Here is a 23135-nt window from a genome sequence, read left to right as displayed (position 1 = left end):
TGCGATTGTTGTGTTGCTTTTGCTTTGACTCAAACAAACGCATAAGTTTTGAGTTCAATTTCTATGAAATCACTTAAGTTAATCCCGGAGCCCTGGTACAAGAAACCACTGAATGATTCCATCTTAAGTTGTGGTCTACTTAAAGCAGTTAAATACGAAGATTTAACCTTTTTACATTACCATACGTACCAAACGTGAACTGCAGTGTCATAAACCTTTCTCTGTTCCGCAGTCAGTGTCGCCTCAACATTAACAAACTGCAGAAATGGGACAAAAAAGCATTATCAAAGTTTGTTAACAAAAAAAGAACAGAAGTGAAGTAATAAGCATTGCAAAAAAAGCCTTATATTTCAGTATGATAGAAAAACTTCTGGTTACAACACAAAATTACGATGCCATTTCTAAAATTATGCATTACCTCAGCCTGCCTGAAACTAAGACCTCTAGAAACGTACATCCCTGATGCCTTCATTTCCATAGCTAACATTTCAGAAGCACTTGGAAAGATTTTAAGTATTAGTGACCTTGAGATACATCGTTTCTGCCGATGGAGAAGTGCAAGCTCCTGTTCCAGGAGTTGAGATTGTGAGGACGACGCAAGGAGATGTGTGCAGAAAAAACAGCGAGGGGTGTGATAGGGAGTGAGGTCGAAATTCCTTCCTCTCTCTCCCTCTTTGTCCTTATTTTTTTCCCGTTCTCTAACTTCGCACCACACTCCACTATTTCAAAGCCTGGGATAGGCTATAAAAAAGGCGACCATGATTTCCGAGACATGGTAATAGCATCGCCATGGTGCATTACTGTTCTAGCCAATAGCCTAGCTAACCGTCTCTCCACGGTTATAGTACAGGTGGTCTACCCATAATTTAGGCTGAGGTTTCGAGTTATTTGCCAGAGCCGGTACAAGGACGCGCTGCACCTTAAGATCTTTAACACTCTTATCACAGCTAAGCATTGTACGACAGGCAGGAGTTCTTCGAAAAATGACCAGAAACGAACATGCATTACTTCCCCTTGGCTTAGATCGAATCAACAGGAGGGCATTTTGTATGCGCATGCGTCAATATGGGCTGTTGAAGTGCCACAGAGGCATTTTCTGTGAATTGTTTACGTTCAGTACCAGCATTTGCAGGCTGTTTTCTGAAGCTAAATGACGTGTATTGGGTGCTACGTTCCACAAAAATGTTCTTTAAGGTATCGAGGTATTTCTATGATGAAAGTGATTTTATTGTAGCCCCGCTGTCGCCCTTGAGAGGAGGTCTTTCCTTTCGTAAAACAGTACATCGAAGACACGATGGCGGCTGAATGTTCTTACCACCTAACATTTTGCGCACATTTTTTGAGCAGGAGGAAAAGGTCAGTATGATATTTTTTCGTTTAACAATTATCCTATAGATACTTGATTCTTCTCAACAGTATAACTGTAAAATCGAACTTAATCGTTTCAGGAATACAGTGGTTAATTAAGTGTCTATTCTGCCGTGAAAATGCTTTTCACCCTTTCTCTGGCTTGTTTATCTCGAAATCTTGCCTTTCTCCCCAGATTAAGTTAATGATTAATGAAACTAAGAATACTTCCGCGAATGAATGGTGCTTTGATGGAGGCTGTGAAAAATCGCCTTCTGCAGTAATTTTAGCTTTCTTCTCCGGTACGTCTTCGTTGAGAAATAAAATGCACGCACTTCAACTATAAATTTAAATCAATATAATTATGCCAGTGTGATTGTGTTTTGAAAATAAGAATATTCTATCATTTAGTCATACAGAGGAAAAAAATTACAGCAATCGGTTTGAATTCTGATTTTTTCCATGATATTTTGATGGTGCACTCTTTGTTTACATTTCATTATGCAAATAAATATAACATTTTGGCGTTTTAAAGAAAATCTAGCCTAACTCCCCAACCCCAAAATAGCACGAAATGAAACGTTATCAATACACCTTTGAAATAAATTCTGGCTTCTGTTGCAAAAAAATCGCATTTTTTCCTAAATGATACCATTTTGTGGATACTACATTTGTTGATATGCTAATTTGTGAGACATTTCATTCACGAAGGATGTTGACTGAGACCAGCTTCTCCTCTGTATTGAACCACATTCTTGTTTAATGCATCAGTTTCTGCTTGATAATTCTTCTATGATGTACAACTTACATAAGGGGTTCATCTGGATACAGTAAAAAAGCTCTCAACAGAAACATTAATAACAGACAAATTCATCCATCCATTTGGGTCATGTTTTTTTTTGTCACATCCCAGCTCATTTGGGTCCTTTAGCATAAGTATTTATTTTTCGAGGAAACAGCATTATATGCACCCCGTTGACAAACTTCCTGTCTTATGTTTAAACAGGCTTTGAAGGTCAACAACATCGTCAGTTAGATTAATGGAGTGAAAGCCATTCTCTGTTTTGAATGGATCACTACTGTCATCAAATATAAATTAATAACAAGAAATCGATTGTGGAACACAGGAGCTGTTACTCAAGAGTCACTTCAAAATAGTAGCCTAGGAAAAATCTCTGTATCTTTTAGGGTTAAAGAAAAATAAAGGTGCTGTTCGTTTTTTCGGAGTATGTGCATTCGTTTTGTCTGCAACTGAGCTTATGAAATGCTCAAGTGATTATGTTCTACATAATCACTTGTAATTGGTACTGTCACAAGCTCAATCCATTCTTCATTTCCTGTAGAATATTCTTTATAAATTCTTCCGCGAAAAGTTTCGAAAAACTGTAAAAACCCCATAGATTTCATGTTTTTGTGGCATATATAAACGCATCTCCGCGATCAGTTTGTCATGAGACATCGCGCTAACAAATAAACCTCGCGTGGTAAATTTTTTTCCGCTTTTTTTCTTAAAGCAGCGGAACATTGCTACGATGCATTTCCTCCCTGATAAGCAAAACGACGAGTTTGAAAATCAAACCATAGAAATTCATTGCTTTGACAGTGAAAATCAGACTTGTACAGGAACATGACTTTTTGGCGTTGAGTCTTGAAAGTCTTTAAAAGGCCAAGAAAACCTACTGCTGACAAATCTACAAGTGAAAACCCGCGTAGAAAACGTCCGATTTTTGTGATGGGGAATAATTTTGTAGGAAAGTACGGTATTCAAAGCACCAACGAAATGGCTTTTAAAAGGACTGTAACTTTACGCGCGAGTTTTCGATTTCCCGCCATCAGATTTGATGCGCCCACGCTTTTGTCGTTCAGCGGATTCACGCATGCGCATGCAAAATGCCCTCCTGTTGATCGAATCATTTGATAGCTTTCTTTTTAGAGTTCCAAGTATGGAAAGAGGTGACTGAGAATACTTAGTTACAATTTCAGCTCAACTTTGACAAGAATATGGGAGTCATCTTGATATAACCCCTTTATCCCATTGAGTACCAAACGTGATTAACATCAATTTTCTCCTAAAAATATCCATACATCATTACAAGAAAAAGTTTAGAGAATCCATAAAATAATCACTAAAATCTCTCAACTAATTCTTTAAGGAAAGGTAGGGAGATCAGTCGGGAGAATTTGTAAGTGCATCATTGGGGCTGAAAAAAGACGGCGAGTAGCCTCTCCTTTTCTTCAGATTTAGTGAGGGGAGTGTACGCGCGCGAGAGAGCGTTGCGCCTGGTGATGTTGCGTGTCTTGCGCGTTTTGCTCGACGGACTATTAAAGAAAAAAGAGAGACTGCTCGTAGTCTAGACTGAAAACTATGCCACTTACCAAGACCTCTCTTAGTTATGCTGGCTAGAAAAGAATCAAACGATTTAAATGCTGTTCCGTCTCCCCATAAACCAAGTCTCTCCATAAATGCCTGGAAATAATCAAATCACTTTATCAGTGTACTGTATTGATTGACCATTGGACTGAAGGGGACCATTGTCAGAAACCTAAGGCTTCTAGACATGGTTGCCGCAATAATCTCTCAGCAATTATTGTAGGGTTTAAAAACTTCACGCAACAAGAGTCTTTGTGCTCTTCTACTGAGTACCTAGAAATCATGTGCCTTGAACCAGAGTTTAATACCATCAACTGAGGTGATACAACTGACTTTGACCCCGACAACCTGTCCACACGTATCCGGATATTTTCGAAAATGGGGATTTTTTTCTCGATTTTCAAAAAAAAAAATAGGCGTCTACATGAATCGTATTTGAATCGTTTTCGCCTGTCCACATGAAAACCCTAAAACGATGGAAAGACGATAGCATCCCTTACAGAGCATGCGTAATGCTAGTAGTATATGGTGCACGACATAATCGTGTTCACAAATCTTCGTTTTCGACCGCCCACTTTAAACGAGAAGCCGGCGTTTTAAAAAATCTCCGCTCTGGGTCTGTTTTTGAAAAGGCCGTTTACATGTGGATGGAGGCAAGAATGTAGAAAAAAGTCTCCGTTTTCAAAACTATCCGCATACAAGTCATGTGGATAGGGCCTCAATCACTGTCAACAACAGTCCTGTTCAGTACACTCATCCCGACGATCATAATTACTGTCGGTTGCATCTAAGCGTGTACACCTGAGGAAAAACTTCTTCTAACTGGCTACAAACTTACCTTTGGCTTGACAGTTTGCTTTAACGGCTGTCAAACTTTAAATGTTTGGCGGCAAAACACGCCATGTCTGGCACCCTATTAGAACATTTTTTTGTCTCGTGTCCACGCTTAGATGCAACCGATGGTATTTCGCCTTAAAAAATCTTTGTTCCCAGGTACAAGATCAAGTCGCAAGATCAAGTTTAACTTTAAAGTTTTAACTTTGTACAGTGGTATCATATAAGATGCTAACTGCGTACAGCATACTTTTAAAAGGTACATGCCAACCTTTACTTAGTGCATTGTTTGCGAAAAACCAACAAAGCAAAGTTGGATACCTTTTAATAGTAACATGCTGTTTCCTGACACTCAGTCAAAGTCACGTTATTGTCAATTATATAGAATAATACTTTACTCTACACCTACCATATTTTTTACATCTGTCACACCAGTTGCACTACAGTACACAACACGAGCTTTGGTTAGCATTCTATGAAGTGAAAAAAGAATAAATCTGTAAAGAAGAGAAAATTTGGGCACAGCAGTTACTGTAGGGGAGGGGGGGAACTCTGTAGAGACAGTAAGGAGGTCAGGTATATTTAACAATTATTCCACAAGTGCGTGTTGGATATGAGTTGGCTATAATCATCTCATATCGGAAATAATTGTTTTACTAAAAACACCCGCAAAATATCGAGAATTCTTCCCGACTTTATTTGTAAAAACAACCGATTTTCAGCTCGTTTTTAATTTTGAGCAGACGCGTACAGTTACTTTAACTAGCTCACTTGTCACACCTCCCCTCCCAACGTTTCTGGCATCAACTCTGGAAATTGAACTCGAGCTGCATTGGTGGGAAGCAAGTGCTCAATCACAACTGCTCCATTCCCTGCTCTCTGCTTCTTTCAAATTGTAAAATTATTAGCACTTTAATTATTACATTAGAGTGTTAATTACATGCTACATTGTAACAATTGATATTCAAAAATGAAGTTGAATAACTTTATCATACCTTTGTATTGTTGTGACAGCAAGAGCAACTTTTGTGCTGGATTCTTCTTTGCCCTAAAATGAAATAAGCTACAGTGAGCAGAGTACTTAGTTGAATCCATGACTTGCAACATCTGTCTCTGGTGTCAATATGCATCACTGGTCAGTGAATTTGTGTGGAAAGTGTAATGGTTGTGCATTCATTAATGAGTGTAACAAGACCAATTCCATTCTCAAGAAACCCAGTGCCCAGCCATGCTTTATGTGAACTGTATGTAATGACAGTAAAGGAAACACAAACTGTTGTCCTCTCATCCACTTCATACAAAACATAAATTGAAATAATGATGATCTGATAGTGGCAGTTTCTAATAAACCACGCTTTTTGCCCTAAGTAAGGTATTTACATGTATTTGTTGCAGTTATGACTGCGAAGAATAAGGGCTAAACTACTGTAAATCACTTACAGGAACAAAATGCTTTGCTTTATGACACTCATCAAATATGAGGCATCCATTAAACTGCTCACCACCACACCAGTCTATGAGCTGTTGCAATCTGCTTTGACGATTGGCACCTGTCAAAAAAAAAAATCAGATCAACAAAAACAGGAACCCTGTCTATTGTCAGTGATAAGATGACATTCACACTGTACTCTCACCTTTTTGAACAGACGACACCAGTGTTGCGTATGTACTGAAGACAACACCCTCTTTAAAATCAGCAGGAAAGCCAAATACTCTGTAAAACAAAATAATGTCAATGGTATTGGATTTGTTTTAAAATTCCTACTGATCTATTATTATTGTCAAATAAACCACAGAATATTGCTTCTATAGAGAGATGTGTGATGTCATGTTACCATGGAAGCAAGATTTCTGGATCAATAATCTTCCTTGACAGAGATGGACGGCCATTTGTATTGTCCAATGATGGAAGGAAAATACCAGCGACCCTTTCATTCCTAAGTGCAATAATGCACAAAAAAAATTTTTTTGTTGTTTTTTCCCCACCATATTGGCAGGACCACAGTTTGTTGAGACCCAGAAATTTTGCTACCATGGCAGTGTGACTTCTCCTTTCTTTTACACTGTAGGAAGCAATAGTTGGCTTGGAAAGATTTAGGATCAGATTATCACTTGGGGAAAAATACACCTGAATTGAAGGAAAATGAAAATTAATGAAACTTGCATGCACAGATTGGTTTGAACTAGAAAAATAATTAAGAAAAGGAATTTATGTACCTTGTCCAAGAATATATTGTGTTACATAATGATAACAACGGACACCAGCCAGTGTAGATAACTTGTAGTATTCAAGAAAGATTTAAAAAATTCCAAAAGAGAGAGAACTCTGAGAGCATTTCGTCCAAAAATTCAGATTCTGGAAGACAGATGTTGAGAGAATTTTTTCTGAAATTTAACAAGATTTAACACAAAAGGCAGGGGAGGGCATGGCCCTCTAGCCCCACTCTAAATAATGTACCTGTGGTATTCGAGTTCATGTACCTGGTTTCTTTATCCAGCTGCTGACAACCGTCTATCACTTTGACAAAACAACCAATGTCACGTAAATCTCTGACAAAATAATGTAAAACAATCAGAAATTTGTCAGTTTCTAGGGTTATAGTATTTTACAGCTATACAGAGATAGCAATTACCAGCATCCCTGATTTCGTAACAAACTGCTATAGGGATTCACATCATGAAAAATCTGTCACAGTCCAGAATCAGTGAATCCAAATCCAAAGCCGATTTTATCAACTTTATTGGATCATTGGTGTGTAAATGCTTCTGAATATTCCTTCCAATATTTATACCCCTGAACCATTTTGTTCTAGGGGGTGAATGGGTTACATGTAAAAGCGCGAAAAAAATGTGGAATTATGAACTTAATGCGGCAGTGATTTTGTTACCCCTGCCTGTGCATCCTGTGCCAGTGATGCATCTGTGAGATCTCCAAAGATGCAAAATAATTTACTGCCCGCATCCTGTAGGATCGACGGAGGGACCAGAAGATGATTTTGAAAAAGAAAATCCTGTTTATGACTTCTAATCTGTAATAAAACCTACCTTGTCAATAAGTCATAGAGAGCAGACTTTTTCAAAAGGTATTTTTTGGAAACATTTCCAGGAGTGAATGGTTAAAATCATTGATTTAAAAGGTCAAAATTCCATTGAATACATGATCAGACTTTGGCTATAAAAAGATAATCTGAACACACCTTTGGGCATCTAATCGTAGGTCAGCTGAAATACTAAACCATATATGTCTGGATCTTCCACGTGCAAAATTGTCCAACACAATGCCAGCAATCTACAGTAGAAAACAACTGCAGTGTAATCTTGACTACAAATTTAATGGGCTTAAAGTCAAACAATTCGATATTCATGGTTTGTACAACTTCAGGCAAACAAATTTCTAGGACGTTTCAAGAATTTTTCAAGGACAAACTTAATTACAGTTTTCAAGGCCTACGATATTTCCGTTACATCGTAGGCATTCTTTAACCCCCTTTGATCACCCTATTCGCTAAAACATGTCATGGAGTCATTTACGATTTTGACTTCTTCGGCCATATCATTGATCACATTATTTTATACTCCTTTCCATAACAAGACTTTGCAAAATGACTGGGTATGACGTGCAACTGCATCTGAGGTGCAGAAATAGCATAGTTACCCATGAGTTTTACAGGTTAATTCTTACACTGAAATGAGCCGAATTTTCCTCGGCAAAATTATCTAATTTTACAGGAAAAGGTGTCTGGCACAGACAAGGTTGTGAATTGCAAGGACTTTTTATGACCTAATAATAATAATAATACACTTTATTTAAAGAAGGTATAGCACGGAATAGTTACAGAAACTAGTAAACTTGTGGCCCTCTAATAAAGAAATTAAGTACTTTTCAAGGACCTAAACCGAATTCAAGGACTTTTCAAGGTGACTAGTAAAATAAATTTAGACCTTTTCAAGGTTGTACGATCAACCATGTATGTTCTTTTGCACGCCCGTACCAACTGTCACCCCCTCCCAACTGATCAAAGATTCATAAAATGCCATAGCAACTTCAATTCTTGAGTGGTTTCACATGGTTTGGAGGCAATGGAAAACACAAGTGATATCACATGTTTTTAAAATGAAAACGACGCAAGTGCTTTTGCGAGCATGAAAATGAGGTAAATTTGCACCCCAGTGAATTTAATGGTCATCATTCTTGATTATTGTCTACATAAACAAAGTAACAGTTCATTGACTAACAGCATGAAATCATACAAAAACTAAATATACTCACTTGTCTTCCTTTTCCAACACCAGCACCATCGCCTATAAAGAATCCAGCTCTCTGTCCATTGGCAAGGACCATCTGATGTCTTTGACACTAAAAATCAACAGCAGTTTATAAAATGAATTTTCATGCTGTTTAACTTGATTTTATTACTCAAGACCATGACTCTGCATTAACACACTCTTTGCTACCACATATCACCAGCAGGTGGAAGGGCCTTTTTTGTAATGATGATTTATTTGTAGCTGGAAATCCATCTTTTCCCAAATATTTTAAATGCTTTATGTGGACAGAAGAAAGAGCAATACAAAAGCTAACAAATGTTGACAGAGTTCTTGATATTAATAAAGTGATATGTGATATTAACAATTATACTTACAGCATACAAAACTCCTTCCAGTTGCAAATCACTTAGTTTGCCTGAGGTAAACAAAAAAAATAGGCTTATCAACGTTTCCCTTTATCAATATTATTACAAAATTATCCCCTAAAATATGATCAAACCCCTCCATATAAACACCTCTATAAGGTCTCTTCATCCTAAAGCCTCATGCAAACGGATGCAACATTGTTGGCCAACAGCTCCCTACATTGTTGAATGTTACATGTTGTGTCCGTTGGCACACCCTGTTGCACGTTGTTGCACAAAGTTTGAAACTGGTCAAATTTTTAGCCATGTGCAAATGGACACAACAACTCTCAACATTGTTGAGCTACCAATGTTGAGAGTTATTGTGTCCATTTGCACATATAGCTTAAGGACATCTAACTTTATACATATTACTTTACCTCAATAATTATTAAAGCAGACAGCTCTGTAAAGAGGACACTTGGTTCTGTCCCTTTGGTGTCTGATTAAAGGAGGGGGGAGGGGGGGGGGCAAAGCTGCTGTAAGTAAAGTCTAACTATATGATCATGATAAACCCTTTCTTTTCAAGAAGTGACCGAAGTGTCCAATTCAACAAAAATTTCAAATTTCATTTTTAAAGACTTTTTACATGTAAATGTGGAAAAAAAACCATTAGTGTGGTATCATTGTGAAAGTGCAGTTGAAAAGGTCTCATTTGAATGGTCGCACATGTTTTTGATCAATATCATCATTTTTTTTGTCAGGGTCTCAATGGTCTTATGGGTTCTTCTGATTCTTGAATTTAACTCTTTCTCCTGACTCATTAAGTTTTTGTTTTTTGCGCTTAATTTCTTCTCGAAGCTGCTTTTCAATTTCACGCTCTACCGCAACACGTCGTTTCAGCTCACGATCTCTAGCCCTCTCGTCTCGCTTCGCGGCAGCTTCAAGATTTTGAAGCTTTTCACCAGAATCACATTTCTTGTGACCTAAATTTTGGGTCGGAACCCAATCAGGATCGTATCTTTCCCACAGCTTGGCCGGAGATGAAATGCTTTCCACAAACTCGGCCATGTTCCAAAATGGAGTCTGTGAGGTCTTCTCTACTGATGGCAGAAATCCATTTATTTCTCCTCTCTTCAGAGAGTTCCCTCATTTCTTCACCTTGAGTAGTTATGACTGACGGTATTCTTGCCATGGAGATCCCTTTATCACGGACACTTCGTGTCCCGCATCCAAAAACCGCGCATAAAACCATTTTCCTGGACTAACTTCGTATTCTTTGTTTACATTTGATGTGCACCAATATGGCGGCCAATTGAAAAATAGTCACGTGACTGAAAACGATCTATAGACCACACTTTCTATGGGTTTACCGGCGTGATAACCCACGCGGGGGGTTGGGAGAACATGAGAAATGCTTGTAAATCATGAGCCGAAGGCGAGTGATTTACAAGCTTTTCGAGCTTTTCGAGCTTTTTTAGAAATAACTTCTAGTAGAATGGAGTCTTTTAGGTAAAAGATAACGTTCTAGTACCGTGATCAAGTCACGTCTTCTCTCTGAAGTCATCATAAGCCAATCATAACTCACTATTTAATAGCGTTGAACTTTCTCAAAACTCAGTTCAGTCTATTTATAGATTCGTACAATGTACAGGGGAGAGAACAATAGGACACGTAGTCCCCTACTTGGTTCACCCTACTTGGTTCACCCTTCACCAGTCAAACAACAAACAGCAGCACTTCAAACATTATGAAAGCTGTTTTACAGGAAAAGTCAACACATATTCATGCGAACGTAGAATGAAAGAATATGTTCATGGTTTGTTTACTACAGAAGTAGAAATTAATTGAACATCAGACTGTACGCAGCTGTATTTTGTTGAGTTGATCCGTAAGAATTTCATTGTTACAGACGGAACTGACAGCTACTGTAATGGAGGACTTCATTCACTTTTTACAATCCGCAGTGGTTTAAGATCTGTTTTCTGGACTTTATTATGATCAAGAAACGCTGCGGTAACGACGTGGCTGCATTTGCAAAGTTGTCGCACGTAACTTTATATGCACGTACAGCGACGGATGGAAATGTGTCAGTGGTGGAGAAAGGTTTCTTTGCCGTAGCAACATATTGGCGTTAATATTTGTCGATTCGTGAAGTCAGGTGGTTTGAGGTAGGTTATGGCTTCGACATCACCGAATAATTCATGCAAATGTTGGGAAAAAATCAGCCCGAAGCTCTGACATCTTTCATCGTTGGAAGATTGTTTACAACCTACAGCGTCCGATTTTGTACCATATCTTGATCAGAGATCTCTTTTTGGAACAGTTTCTTTCATTAAGGCATATAATTTTGACATAAAATAAATCAAGAATGCTAAAACTATCCGTTTTGTCGCTGGTTGGCACATGGTTAAGTTTTCCTAGAGACTTTCTACACCAGAAATTCACACAGTTGTTGTCTTTCTCTGCGATTGGCATCGTTGTGACATGTAAACAGTTTTCCAGCTTTGTACTTTATAACTTCTAAAGATATGGCAGTAGCGAATTGTGAGGCTCAGTAATAAAATGAGGAAACTAATGCTTTTAATATTACAAAGGGCTGTGTAAGTAACTTGTTCTGTTTTTTAGCCTTTCTAAAATCGTTGTTTGCAGTTCAATAGCTGGTTTTGTTTATGGCTCGTGGTTCGGATGCCTTTTTCTATGGGTTTACCGGTATAATAAACCATAGGTTTTTGACCAATCAGATCACGCGTACTATCTCAGTTATTTTATAAAGTCTGATATGCTGCCATATTGTACCCCGCACAATAAACTTATTTAAATTATCTTACTGAATCTGGCTACTTGGCATTTTAAACTTATTAGTTATTTCAGAAAGTTAGTACCCCTTTTAGTTAATTGATTAATTTAACAACTTGTAAACAACTATAATATTCTGCTTTGGGTACAATAAAAATTGTTCTTGTTGTTGTTGTTGCTGTTGATGTGAAACCAGTACAGTCAAACCCTGTTATTTTGGACACTGAGGGGGCCATAGAAAATGTCCATATTGATGAGGTGTCCATAATAAGTAGGTTGAATTTAGAGGAAATGTAAGGGTTTCTTTTGACGTCATCTCGATTAGTAGGCAAACGCTTGAGAAATTAAATTTTTTTGTATGAGAATCCAATGTCGAATGATTTCCGTAAAATGGCTGTTCTGGAAAAAATAACAATTGTAAACTAAAGTTACACAGCAAAGGATTTTACTCACAAATTTTGGGGGCCGTTACTGTGGTTAAATTTCTCCAGAAGCTTGCTTTAGATTTTCCATATATTTGCATGCAATTTTTAATTTCCCGCGAAATTGTTAGAGACAAATGTATAGAAAATTTTAAAAAAAGGTTCTAGGTCTTCTAGCGCATGTAATGCCCTCAAATTTTTTCAGTAGAATCCTTAAGAGTGAAGCTTTAGTTTACAAATCATATTTTTTTCAAAACAGTTGTTTTACGGAAATTATTCGACATTAGATTCTCATACAAACACTGTAATTTCTCACGCGTTTGCCTACTCAGCTTGTCAAGATGGCGTCGAAAACTGTGACAAGGTCTATTACCCCAGGGACAAACCAAATTGTCACTAATAATGAGGTGTTCGTATTAAGCAGGTGTCCATGAAGTGGGGTTTAATTATATTAGATGGACACCCTTGTGGAATGCCCTTGCATTACAACTTCACGCCGATTTAAGTGTCTATTTCAGAAATGGGCATAACCGCTGGATTTTGCACCCTGAAGGCTCAATTTATTATTCCGGACTTTCCCTTCGAGAGTGCTCATTTTGACTTGGTTCAAAGAAGGTGAGATTTTATGGCGGAAGACTCAGAAGCGAATTCAAAGGAATTGAACAATGGCTTAATTAAGTTTTAAAGGTATCCTTTTGTCCTAAATGTGTCAATAAAACTTCAGAGAATTGTTGCACATATTGCAGTAGAAGTTTATGGATATAAGTCTTTCGCAAAACTTCTTCGACTTGGATACATATTTTTCAAAAAGGAGAGTTTTAAGAGCTTCAAAAAGAGATCTTGAATGAGAAATTTCGACCACTGTGGACCCAGATTGGATTTTTTTCTTGCCAAGGTTTCGAAGTACAAAGCTAGCCGCTGAAGCATCTTTCTCGCCTATCGCTTAATAAAATCCAGCCAACAGTTATCCATTCATTCAATCATAACAGTTATTCATTTCTCCAGAGCAATCAAACTATACAAGCGTTTCTACAAAATTATTTCAAGAAATTATGAACTCCGCAAGTTTTGATCTGTCAATTACAGCTCTTGTTTTGATTTAAGATATTTCCTGTCTCACTCGACTACTACGCAAATCAAGTTGTCATGCAAATCAGTGAACTGACAATATGCAGTTATTTCGGGCCCTGCAGTCACGTAACTGAAACGCAAGGTTTTGTTCAACACAAAAAACTGAAAGGCAAGCGAAAATGTCCAAAAAAGTGAAATTACACTCTAATAAATCTGTGTCATCCCGTTAAATGCATTCACTGCTTGCGTTGTTTACATTTTGAAGCGAGTTGTTCGCTCTTGATTGCAGAGCACAGGTTTTGATAATACTAAATGAATAAAAAGTTCTAATAAATACCTTCCGCAGCAATTCTTTAAACGCCAAATTATTTTCAAGGCAAGGGAGTATGTAATAAAAAAATACTATAGGAGACGAGGTATTTATAAGCTTTAATCAACTTCAAATTTATCAGGCTTGTTTCCTTTGTAATACAGTGCGTGACCGAAAATATGTTATGCAACCAGAGTTGTCTGCCACGCTTAAAAGACTTGTAAGCGTTCCCACAGACTGCAGCAAATTTAACAGGCAAGTCCAAGTATTTTAATGGATAAATTTACTACCCATCAAGTAACAATGGGGATTAAAAAGTCAATCAAGCAACAAAATTCGAAACAAAAGAGACATATCGCACCTAAATCAAAGGAATTCCGCTTTCTTCGGAAGGTAATCGACAGTGAGAAGAACAATAGCCCGAATATATGAATACTTGATGGCCCCAAAATTTGGGGTACACACTTAAATCGGCGTGAAGTTGTAATGTCTGTCCATTTATTACAGGAAATACCCATAAAGAGGCTCAAGTACTAAGATGGAATCCACAGGGAAATTGAGTTATTTGAATTTAACTCTGAAAATTTCTTGTGAAAGATGCAATTCTGTGAAATTTGACATTTCATTTTCTTGGGTTTCAATAAGAAATTTTCTTTAGTATTATTACAGATAACTGATTACATCTTTAGCCCTTGGAAAATGTAAAAAAGAATGCAATATGCTTTAAATTATTCTGGTACAAGGTTTTTGTCCACTGAAAATCAAAATTATTCAGTTTCCTGGTGGATTCTGTCTTAAGGTCTAATGAGTAAAATAAGCCGTTATACAAACAAAACGAAATCAGAAAACAGTACTGTACCACTGATCAACAGGTTAGTAAAGGCTGCCGGTATGCATTGGATGTTGATCATGATTCTGTGACTGTTAAAAAAAAAAAAACAGGCCAACGAAGGATTTATTGCTTTATTCTTTTCTCTTGAGTATTTGATTGATGTTTTGGATAAAAACACCCCTCAGAAAAACCTGCCTTCTATTACTATTACTGACCCAATCAGAAAATCTCTCAGGCCAGCCCCATAAAAACCTCATCGATTTAGGTTACCGGGCGGCGGGGGGGGGGGGGGGGGGGGGATATAAAATAGAGATAATGCATATCGCGATGTAATAAATCAAGCTAGGCTTGGGCTCGTGTGCATTAACACCTTTTAAAATTTCAGTAAATTATCTAAGTTAAATAATTTCCCTCCATTAATAACACAACTAAGCGAAACTTCACTACATAAAAGAAAACCCAACCAAGAGTACAAACCTTCGACTTTCCGCCACAACACCGTGCGCCATCTTGTTGAGCTCCTCGTGTTCCTCGCTCGGGTTTTCAGTGCGATTAATTACAACCCGGCGTGGCGGAACAGGTGATTCTGGACTAGACAGAGCCATGGTAACCTCCTGATTATAGCAATTTAGAGGAAAAAGCCATCATTTTTGGTATTTTTACACTCAAATCCCTTTGTTGTGAATATTCTCTCGTTTCCCCCATTTTTAATTGTTACCGCCATACCTTGCGGGCGCAAATGATCCTAGGCCCCAGCCCCCAGATCGTCTGTGATCTGTGTCTGGGGTTATGTCTGGGGTTATCGATTCCACCCATCAGTCTCCCAAAGGATGGGAAATTTGGGATAGCTGTAAGTACGTTCAAGCAAGATTTCTAAAACCTGACGCACTCTAAGCCCTAAGCACCGCAAAGGTTTTGCTGCTCAAGAAGATATTTTTCGTACTGCATCAGTTCTTAAGCCCCCCTCTCAATCTCTAATAAGCCCCCTTCCTCCAATAAGCCCCCCCCCTTTTTCTGGGGAAGAAAGTTAATAAGTCCCCCCCCCTCTCCTCCCCTAATTATTCTTCACTAATAAATGATAGAATGTACAATCAGTCTCGACCGTCAAACTTCGTGTGGACTGAGACAGAAAGGTTCATTTACCAACTCTGGAAGTTCGGATTTCAGGTTCTGATCCTAGGGTGCATGACCTCCAACCTCCCTAAGTACTTGAGCTTTTCCACTTTGTACTCTAGTTCTTTACGGAGAACTCATACCATCATCTTTTCTAAATTAAATAAGCCCCCCGTCTCTATTAAGCCCCCTCTCAAATGGGCTTGAAATTCCCTAGATCCTCATGGCCCCTCAGTCCCATCAACTCAACGAAAATTTTTTTCATTCGATCGTTGGCGGCTCACTTATGTTTTTTTTTTTTTTTTGGCAAAAAACAAAAACACGCAATTTAAATAACGTCAACCGGTTACTGATGACTAAATTTGGAAGAATTTTGTGTTTAGCGAGGAAATGACGTCAAAAATGCAGCGTTCTTACAGGTTAATGAACTGTCAACCGAGAAGACCTGGGGACGAGGTTGAGTTGACTTGGTTGTGAACTTGAAAAATGGCGGACATTTCACTCGTTTCAAGAGTAAGAACTAGACGAAAAAATAGCTAAAAACATGGCAAGAAAAGCAAGAAGACAACTCGAAGAGCGACATCTGCTATTTGGAGAATATTTGCGGAGCTGGACAAACCTAAACGTACAATATCGAAGATGAACTTAACATCAATGGATCGATGGAGGTAAGCATGTTTTAGCTATGTTTTTAAACTGGGAATTATTTTGAATGAATAATGAAACAGTTATTGAATTCGGCTTTCGTATCATATGAAGAATTATGGAGATCTCGGAGGGTGTTATCCGTCGAGGCCGTAATTCTTCATAAGATACTCAGCCTCATTCATTAACTGTTAATTAATTTCTGCTAATAACTTTCTTCTTCAATCTATTACCGCCCCGGACGAATCTTCGATAGTTTCCTTTCATTTTGCAATATTGCACCACATGCAACAACTATACTGCGCTTGGGCTGCCTGTCAGATCAGCTGGCCTTCCCTTTTTTTGCGCGCGCGCGCGTGTGAGAGTTATGGCGGTGAAGCTGCGAGGGAATTTCAAAACGTCTCCTCTTCTTTCCTAAGGTGAGCGGCTTTCCAGCTCCTCTGCCGAAACTCTGTACGCGCTTATGATCCCGCTGACTACGCAGGCTGCAGATTGTGAAGAAACGAAAACAGCTAGCATGTGACAGCTTAATAATTTGTTTTTATTTTTACGTGAGAGATCGAGGAATCTAAAAACAGTCTTAAAAATATAAATCTCGCACGCTATGACCCAGGCGTTTTGCAAGAACATTCCTGGGTAAAGGGCTCAGTCCTGATTAGATCCTAGGTGCCTTACTGCTAATACGGTTTTTGTTATGCTTCTAATTTTACTTCCTTTAAAAGTTTTAGGATTACTTTCTCGATATGATCATTACTGGTTAACTGTTTATATTCGTTTGGTCTGAAATTGTCTGATTACTGGGGAAGCTCCTTCTCCATATTTAATCATCACTAGCTTCAGGTGGCACGTTGTAATATGGACGATCTTCATTTCGTTCATTTAGATGCAAGTATGGTGCATCCCTCTCCATTATCACCTCCAGTTTTTCGATCAGTTGATAGAAACTGGGACGAGAGTGAGGTTCCTCTTTCCAGCAGTCAGCCATCAGCTCATATCTGTTATGGACAAAAAAAAACAAACAAACAAACAAACAAAACAAAAAACAAACCAACTGAAGTTAGTTAGAGTTCCAATCCATTATTACATGTATAGACATCGTTTTTCCGATTTAGTGGAAGAGGTTTCCTTAAGACCAGCTGGGAGCCACTCACGCCGGATCATTAGGCTTGTCGGTTTCTTGCCAAGCCTGCAAGCAAGCTCTCCATTTGGGGGATCTCCTCAAGTACACGCACGTGCGACACGCCAGAGGAAACACGACAGCGAGGGGCCCCCTGCTCGCGCGTACTCGCGCGGTTCGTTTTCCTCGCCCAAATGGAGAACTTGCTCGCAGGCTAATTCTTGCTTTGTCGATCTCTGTTAAATAACACTATCATATTACTGTATGAAACAAATATTTAAGCTAAGATTTTGCCGTCTGTCTGTTCAGTAATCACTTTGATCAAAGAAAACGTCAAAATCGAAACCGACTTGTCCTCTGGGACTTTCAAGGCTATTTAAAACTAAAAAGACGCACGGAAAATCGAATCTTTTTGTCAGTTCTAAGACGATTCTGATCAAGAAACGTACACATCATCGGAGCACATGTCAGGCCTTTCCATGCGATAACCAGTGCCAAGCAGTCGATACAACTCTGAGTTGGTCAGCGTGGGGTATGGTACGCCTCCTGATCACGTTATGCGAAAGAAAAAATATGCATGTTATTATTTGAAAATACGGCTCATTCCCCTGCATAGCTTTCTCCTGTAAATGTCAATGTCGACGACTCTTCATTCCCCCGCACTCAATGATGCCGTCTTGCAATAGAATAGTGATTGAGCAGGGGTCAGAATTGCATTGAAATGTGTCTTCAAAGAAAACAGGGTGTTTAGTAATAAGGCTCCTCTTTCCAGAAAACAACTAATGCGTGCACATTTGATGCCGATAATCACTTATCAGACATAGAGCCTAGTTCAAAACAAAAGCGCCTAGCTTTCCACAAATAAAAGTCATCAGGTATAAGCCTGTTTCCTGGTAACAATAACCTTATTTAATAAGGACTCACTCTTTAAGTCCCAGTGTCGTCCTTTGATATCAGTCGCACAATTCAAGTCATATAACCCGTGGCAACAGGGAGGAGAGTTCTTGGGATTCCCCTCCCCTTGGAAGTTAACATGATTAGTGTCTGACGGTCTACTCACCCAATGTAGCCATCTCCCAAAGAACAACACCAAAAGACCAACTATAGAGAAAAGCACAGAGGTCGTGAATATTCCCACTGCATTAACATTAATTTTCCTCTCTTCTTTTTACTTGGTGAACTTAAGGCAAAAGGGCGTATCTCCACCTTTCCATGCTTTCGCCCTTGACTGAACCCTATGACACCGGGCCTCAGCTGCTAAAAGCCCTTAGCCAATGGCCTAGCAAAGTTAAAAGAGTAGGGATCGGAACTGAATACCAATTTAGGTGACGGGTCTGCCGCATAATCGTAACTAAATGATCGTAACATACACTCCGAATTAAGAATTCAGCAGACGCCGCTCTCGCTCAGGACTTATATGCAAACTATGTAGCCCCGAGTCGAAATTATATTGACAAGTACGAAATCAGCCACTATAACCACTGAAATTCTAGATCGGTTTGAAATAAACTCGCTGATCACGACTTTTAAGGAAGCTGACTGAGGTTTTCTGAGCAGTAATTTATCGAAATGTGTTTTAAAGAGTGGGATTTCTTTTATACTCACACATCACTTTTGGTGGTGTAAAGGCCTTGATAAAGTGCTTCGGGGACCATCCATTTTACAGGAAGTTTTTTGGACTTCGCTGAGCTGCTCACATCTTCATAGATTTGTCTCATCAGCCCAAAGTCTGACACTTTGATTTGGTTGTCATGGCCAACAAGAACATTACGGGCAGCAAGGTCTCTGTGAACAAGATTGTTTTCGGCGAGATGATTCTAATTTTAAGAAAGAAAGGGAAAAAATGAAAATAAGTACCATAAAACTTCAGTTACATCTCATCATCATCAACCTCTCATCTCATCAGCAACAGGTGCCTTCCCAGCCTGGAGCTGCTTATTTTTTTCTAGGTTTCCTTCAGTGTTGGGGGATCGTCAAGAGAGCTTAGAACCGGGCGCTGAAGCATATCTTGGATGGCTCACTGGTCGATCTGTTGAGAAGTTGGCTAAAGATTTTACACCAACTTTGAACGATATCAGACTTTCCTGCAAGCAGGGTTCCATCAGAAGATAGGACAGGAGCCACGACATTGGAAGAGGGACCATATACAGTCTTCAAGCCCTTGAAGAACCTCTTAAAGTTGTGCTCGTCTGAGTGTTGCTCCAGCTCTGCAGCCTTGTGTCGCCACCACTTATCCTTCATCTGTCTCAGCTCAGTTCGGACATTTTTTCTGAGGTGCTTGAGGCGATCGGGCCTGGCAGTTGAGGTCTTTTCTTAAAGCCAATTGGTAAATGCTCCCTGCTTTTGCTTCAGAGGGCATGCGTTTTCTGTGTTGTTGGTTTCAAACAAGTCCTGTTGTTTTCGCTCTTTCTGTTCAAGTGGTAATTTGTAAAATCGAATGCTGCATCTCTATAGTTACCCCAGGCTTTCATTGCATTATTTTCAGTCGGTAGGCTGTCGATCTTGTCCTCAGGTTTGTTGCGAGGGTTGCCTTGATGTCAGGGTCGGCACAATATGACTATTAATCACTCTCAAAGAAAAAACACTGACAAAATGTTTGAGCTAAATGCGAGTACAAGAACAGTTGTTTAGCCAAGTAGACGTAATCGACAATCATGAAGTTTCTCTGTGTTTAGCTTAAAAGTGGCAGGTTTACAGCTATCAAACTCGCATCCTCCCTTTAGCAGTCTGTTCTCAAAATGTCTGGGATGAACTAAACCACGACAGTTAAAGAAAGTCCTGGTGGCTTCACCGTACGAAGTTTACCCAGGAAGCCACGGCCAGTGTCGAGTCTACAACTAAAATAGCATTGAAACGAGAGGTTGTGACGTAATTCAAGAAGGCGCATGCGCAGAAGTAGTACACCAACGACGAAAATAGCATGACGGCTATAGCAACAGAGGACCTACAGCGACTATTATGTTGCGTTCTTCTTTAGTCGAAACTAGAAATTGAAATAGTTGTCTATTTATTTCGGCCTCTCGCCCCCCCCCTTATCTAAGGGTCTGAATGACCGCTCCCCCCTTATCTCAAGGTCTGGATCAGGCACTGCACTAAACTGTGCAGTCGACGTATCTGGAGACTTGCTGAAATTGGAGGCAGATCCCAGTAGAGCCCTTCGTTTGATATATGATCTCTCCAGCTTATGTTTAGAGCAGCACGTAGCAGCCTTGTGTAGCAGCCATCAATTTGTTCTTCCAGTGTAGTAGTCAATGTCAAACTCTCTGACCCGTACAACAGAACAGATTATATATATATATATATAATTCCGAAAATAAGCCCCGGGGCTTATATTTTTCAAAGGCCCTTTTTGAGGGGCTTATTTTTGGAGGGGCTTATATTCGGAGGGGCTTTTCTACGGAGGGAAATTTGCGTTTCAAAATCGATCGGGCTAACCTTACAACTGGAAGGAAATTTACCGTTTTTGCTTTGTTTTACTTTGTATTTGAGGGCAATTTCCAAGTACAAGCCCCCGGGGGGGGGGGGTTATATTTCGAGGGGCGATTTAAAGAAGGGTTCTTTGCGTCACGAGTTTGGGGGCTTATATTTGGCGGGGCTTATACATGGAGGGGCTTATTTTCGGAATTTTACGGTATGCGTTTCTGAAAATTTTTAAAAGGCTACCAGCGACTTTAACCTTCACCCTTTCCGTTTCCGGTAATTGACCGAGACTACCAAAAGTTGAGTTTCTTTCCGCTGAATGGTCGTGCTCAGGCTCTTGGGCGTTGAGTTTAGGCTGCGTTCTCCCAACGTCGAACGCAATAATATTTTTTTATCAATCACGTCAATTTTTAATTGAATTTCCAAGGTATTATTCTTTAGCATCTCTTCTTTTTTACTGTCTTTTAGGTTTTCAACCCCTTGGCTAAAACAAAATGCTTGATTATTCTAAATAGAAATTGCAACCCCAGTGACTTCCTTGTAACTGTCATCAAGGCAGGTGCGCGACGCTGTTTAAGTGGCCAAATGATGCAATGTAACCAATAACATCGCGCTAAAATCAAATACTCCGAACGTAACATTTGGCTTATGTGTTTTTGGTACACCTTCAACTGGAGAAAAAATTACGCTGACCAATGCGCATGGTTAGCAAATTAAAAGCTACACAAACCTTTCAATAGTCTTTAACTTCTTCCTTCTGTAGCACCAGACGAAAAAAGCGACGGAGAGCAGCAAAAAAGCGGAAGTGACACCAACTGAGATGTAGATGACTTTAGAAATGGCGTGGGTCGGATTTTCCGGTTCAGACATCGTGGTGTTCATAACTGAAACTAAAGGTATTGCATTATAATAAATTGGCATAGGAAACGTGCGACTGTGCGCTGAATAAAACAGGTGCATTAACTTACGAAAAATTACCGATAAAGTCTTCAAATCTACCTCGCTGCTAAGCATGGCTTTTCTTCCTTCAAGGATCTTCGTTAAATATTCTAACTTCTCCCTGTTTCTAAGGAACATTGCACGGTGGGCATAAATTGACAATTTTTTAATTTTTTTATGTCCATCATACTTACTACTATTACACAGATATCCTTCACAACAGTGTAAATGTTGATCTTCAAATTGTCGGCGTTGATCAGGGGATATACAGCCTTGAATGGTGACTTGTTCGCCGCTTGCCGTTGTATTGTCGTATTTGAAACAAAGGTTTTCTGGAAATGCACAGTTGACTGTAATGGGAACAGATGAATTCCTGCTAGGGTACTCATAACAAACAGTACCAAAAGATAAATGCAGAATTATAGATAGAAGTTTTTAAAACCATCGAGTATCTCGCTGACAAGGTCACTTACCTTAAAGTCTGGGGCAAAGGCATGAACATATAGCTTTTAGACAAGCCTAGAAGCGGAGCTTTTATTACATTGGAAGCTATTCACTAAAATTTGATAGACTTTAACCCGAAAATACTAAACGAAAGTTTAAGAGGAAAAACGTACTGCACATTTCGCCCAATTTTAGACAAAAAGCAATAATTTTCATACAACGTCTTATGTGGTTGTTGCCGTATGAATAAATAATTAATTAGCTAAGTAGAATAGTGTTGTCCAGGGCTCTCAGATTGAACATAGGCTATTTGTGCAATAACATGCTAAGTGTAACCTTCTTGATGTGGATGATATAAAACGTACTTGTTACTGACGCTGGCATTTCACAAATATAGTTCTTTTGGTCGTTACAGTTCGTCCCCTCTTCTATCGTTCCAAAGTCTGTCTTCATTTGCCAACACTTGTGAATCACCTTTTCGGCCAATCCATACGTGCTTTATAAAGGTATTAAAAGGGATAGAGGAAAAAAACATTAAATGGAACAATTTACCTAAAAAGCCACAATTAAGGTGGTTGGAAACACTGTGATCATTGGAGTGTCATTCTAGACTCGTTGAAGGTATAAGGCTCATATTTGGTATGGACAGTTTAGAAGTGAGATTTCGATTATTGCCATGGCAACAAGGATATATCGAGAAAAAGCCTAATATTTTAATTTGGTAGGTTTACGCAAATCGAGTAATTAGATTTCCTTATGAATGTTACCATTAAGAAATCCTAATTTTTTTAACTCAACTTGACCAAATTGTAACAATTAGTTTTTGAAATTTTCAGGGAAATAACTATCATGTGAAAA

General features: G+C 38.9%; 1 protein-coding gene and 1 pseudogene across 2 annotated transcripts; both read right to left on the bottom strand.

Annotated features, from left to right (window-relative positions):
- The window catches only part of LOC140949481 (uncharacterized), a 257928-nt pseudogene extending 247692 nt beyond the window's left edge, over window positions 1-10236 (bottom strand).
- Window positions 10237-16877: 6641 nt separating this feature from the next.
- LOC140949784 (tyrosine-protein kinase receptor Tie-1-like) lies at window positions 16878-19293 on the bottom strand. 2 transcript variants are annotated; one of them, XM_073398921.1, is made up of 4 exons: window positions 19080-19293; window positions 18535-18575; window positions 17924-18020; window positions 16878-17352 (listed from the first exon to the last, which is right to left on the bottom strand). In XM_073398921.1, exons 1-4 carry the CDS (start codon window positions 19190-19192, stop codon window positions 17178-17180), a joined length of 426 nt encoding a protein of 141 aa, XP_073255022.1. In that variant the 5' UTR covers window positions 19193-19293; the 3' UTR covers window positions 16878-17177. The 2 variants fall into 2 exon arrangements, with proteins under 2 accessions (XP_073255022.1, XP_073255023.1); XM_073398922.1 differs by having other exon boundaries at window positions 18535-18753; window positions 19080-19125.
- Between the last annotated feature and the right edge of the window lie 3842 nt (window positions 19294-23135).

Source organism: Porites lutea, chromosome 10 (assembly GCF_958299795.1).
Source record: "Porites lutea chromosome 10, jaPorLute2.1, whole genome shotgun sequence".
Lineage (NCBI taxonomy): Eukaryota > Metazoa > Cnidaria > Anthozoa > Scleractinia > Poritidae > Porites > Porites lutea.
The sequence above is the reverse complement of the archived record's forward strand: the minus strand, read 5'-3'. Positions and strand labels throughout refer to the sequence as shown.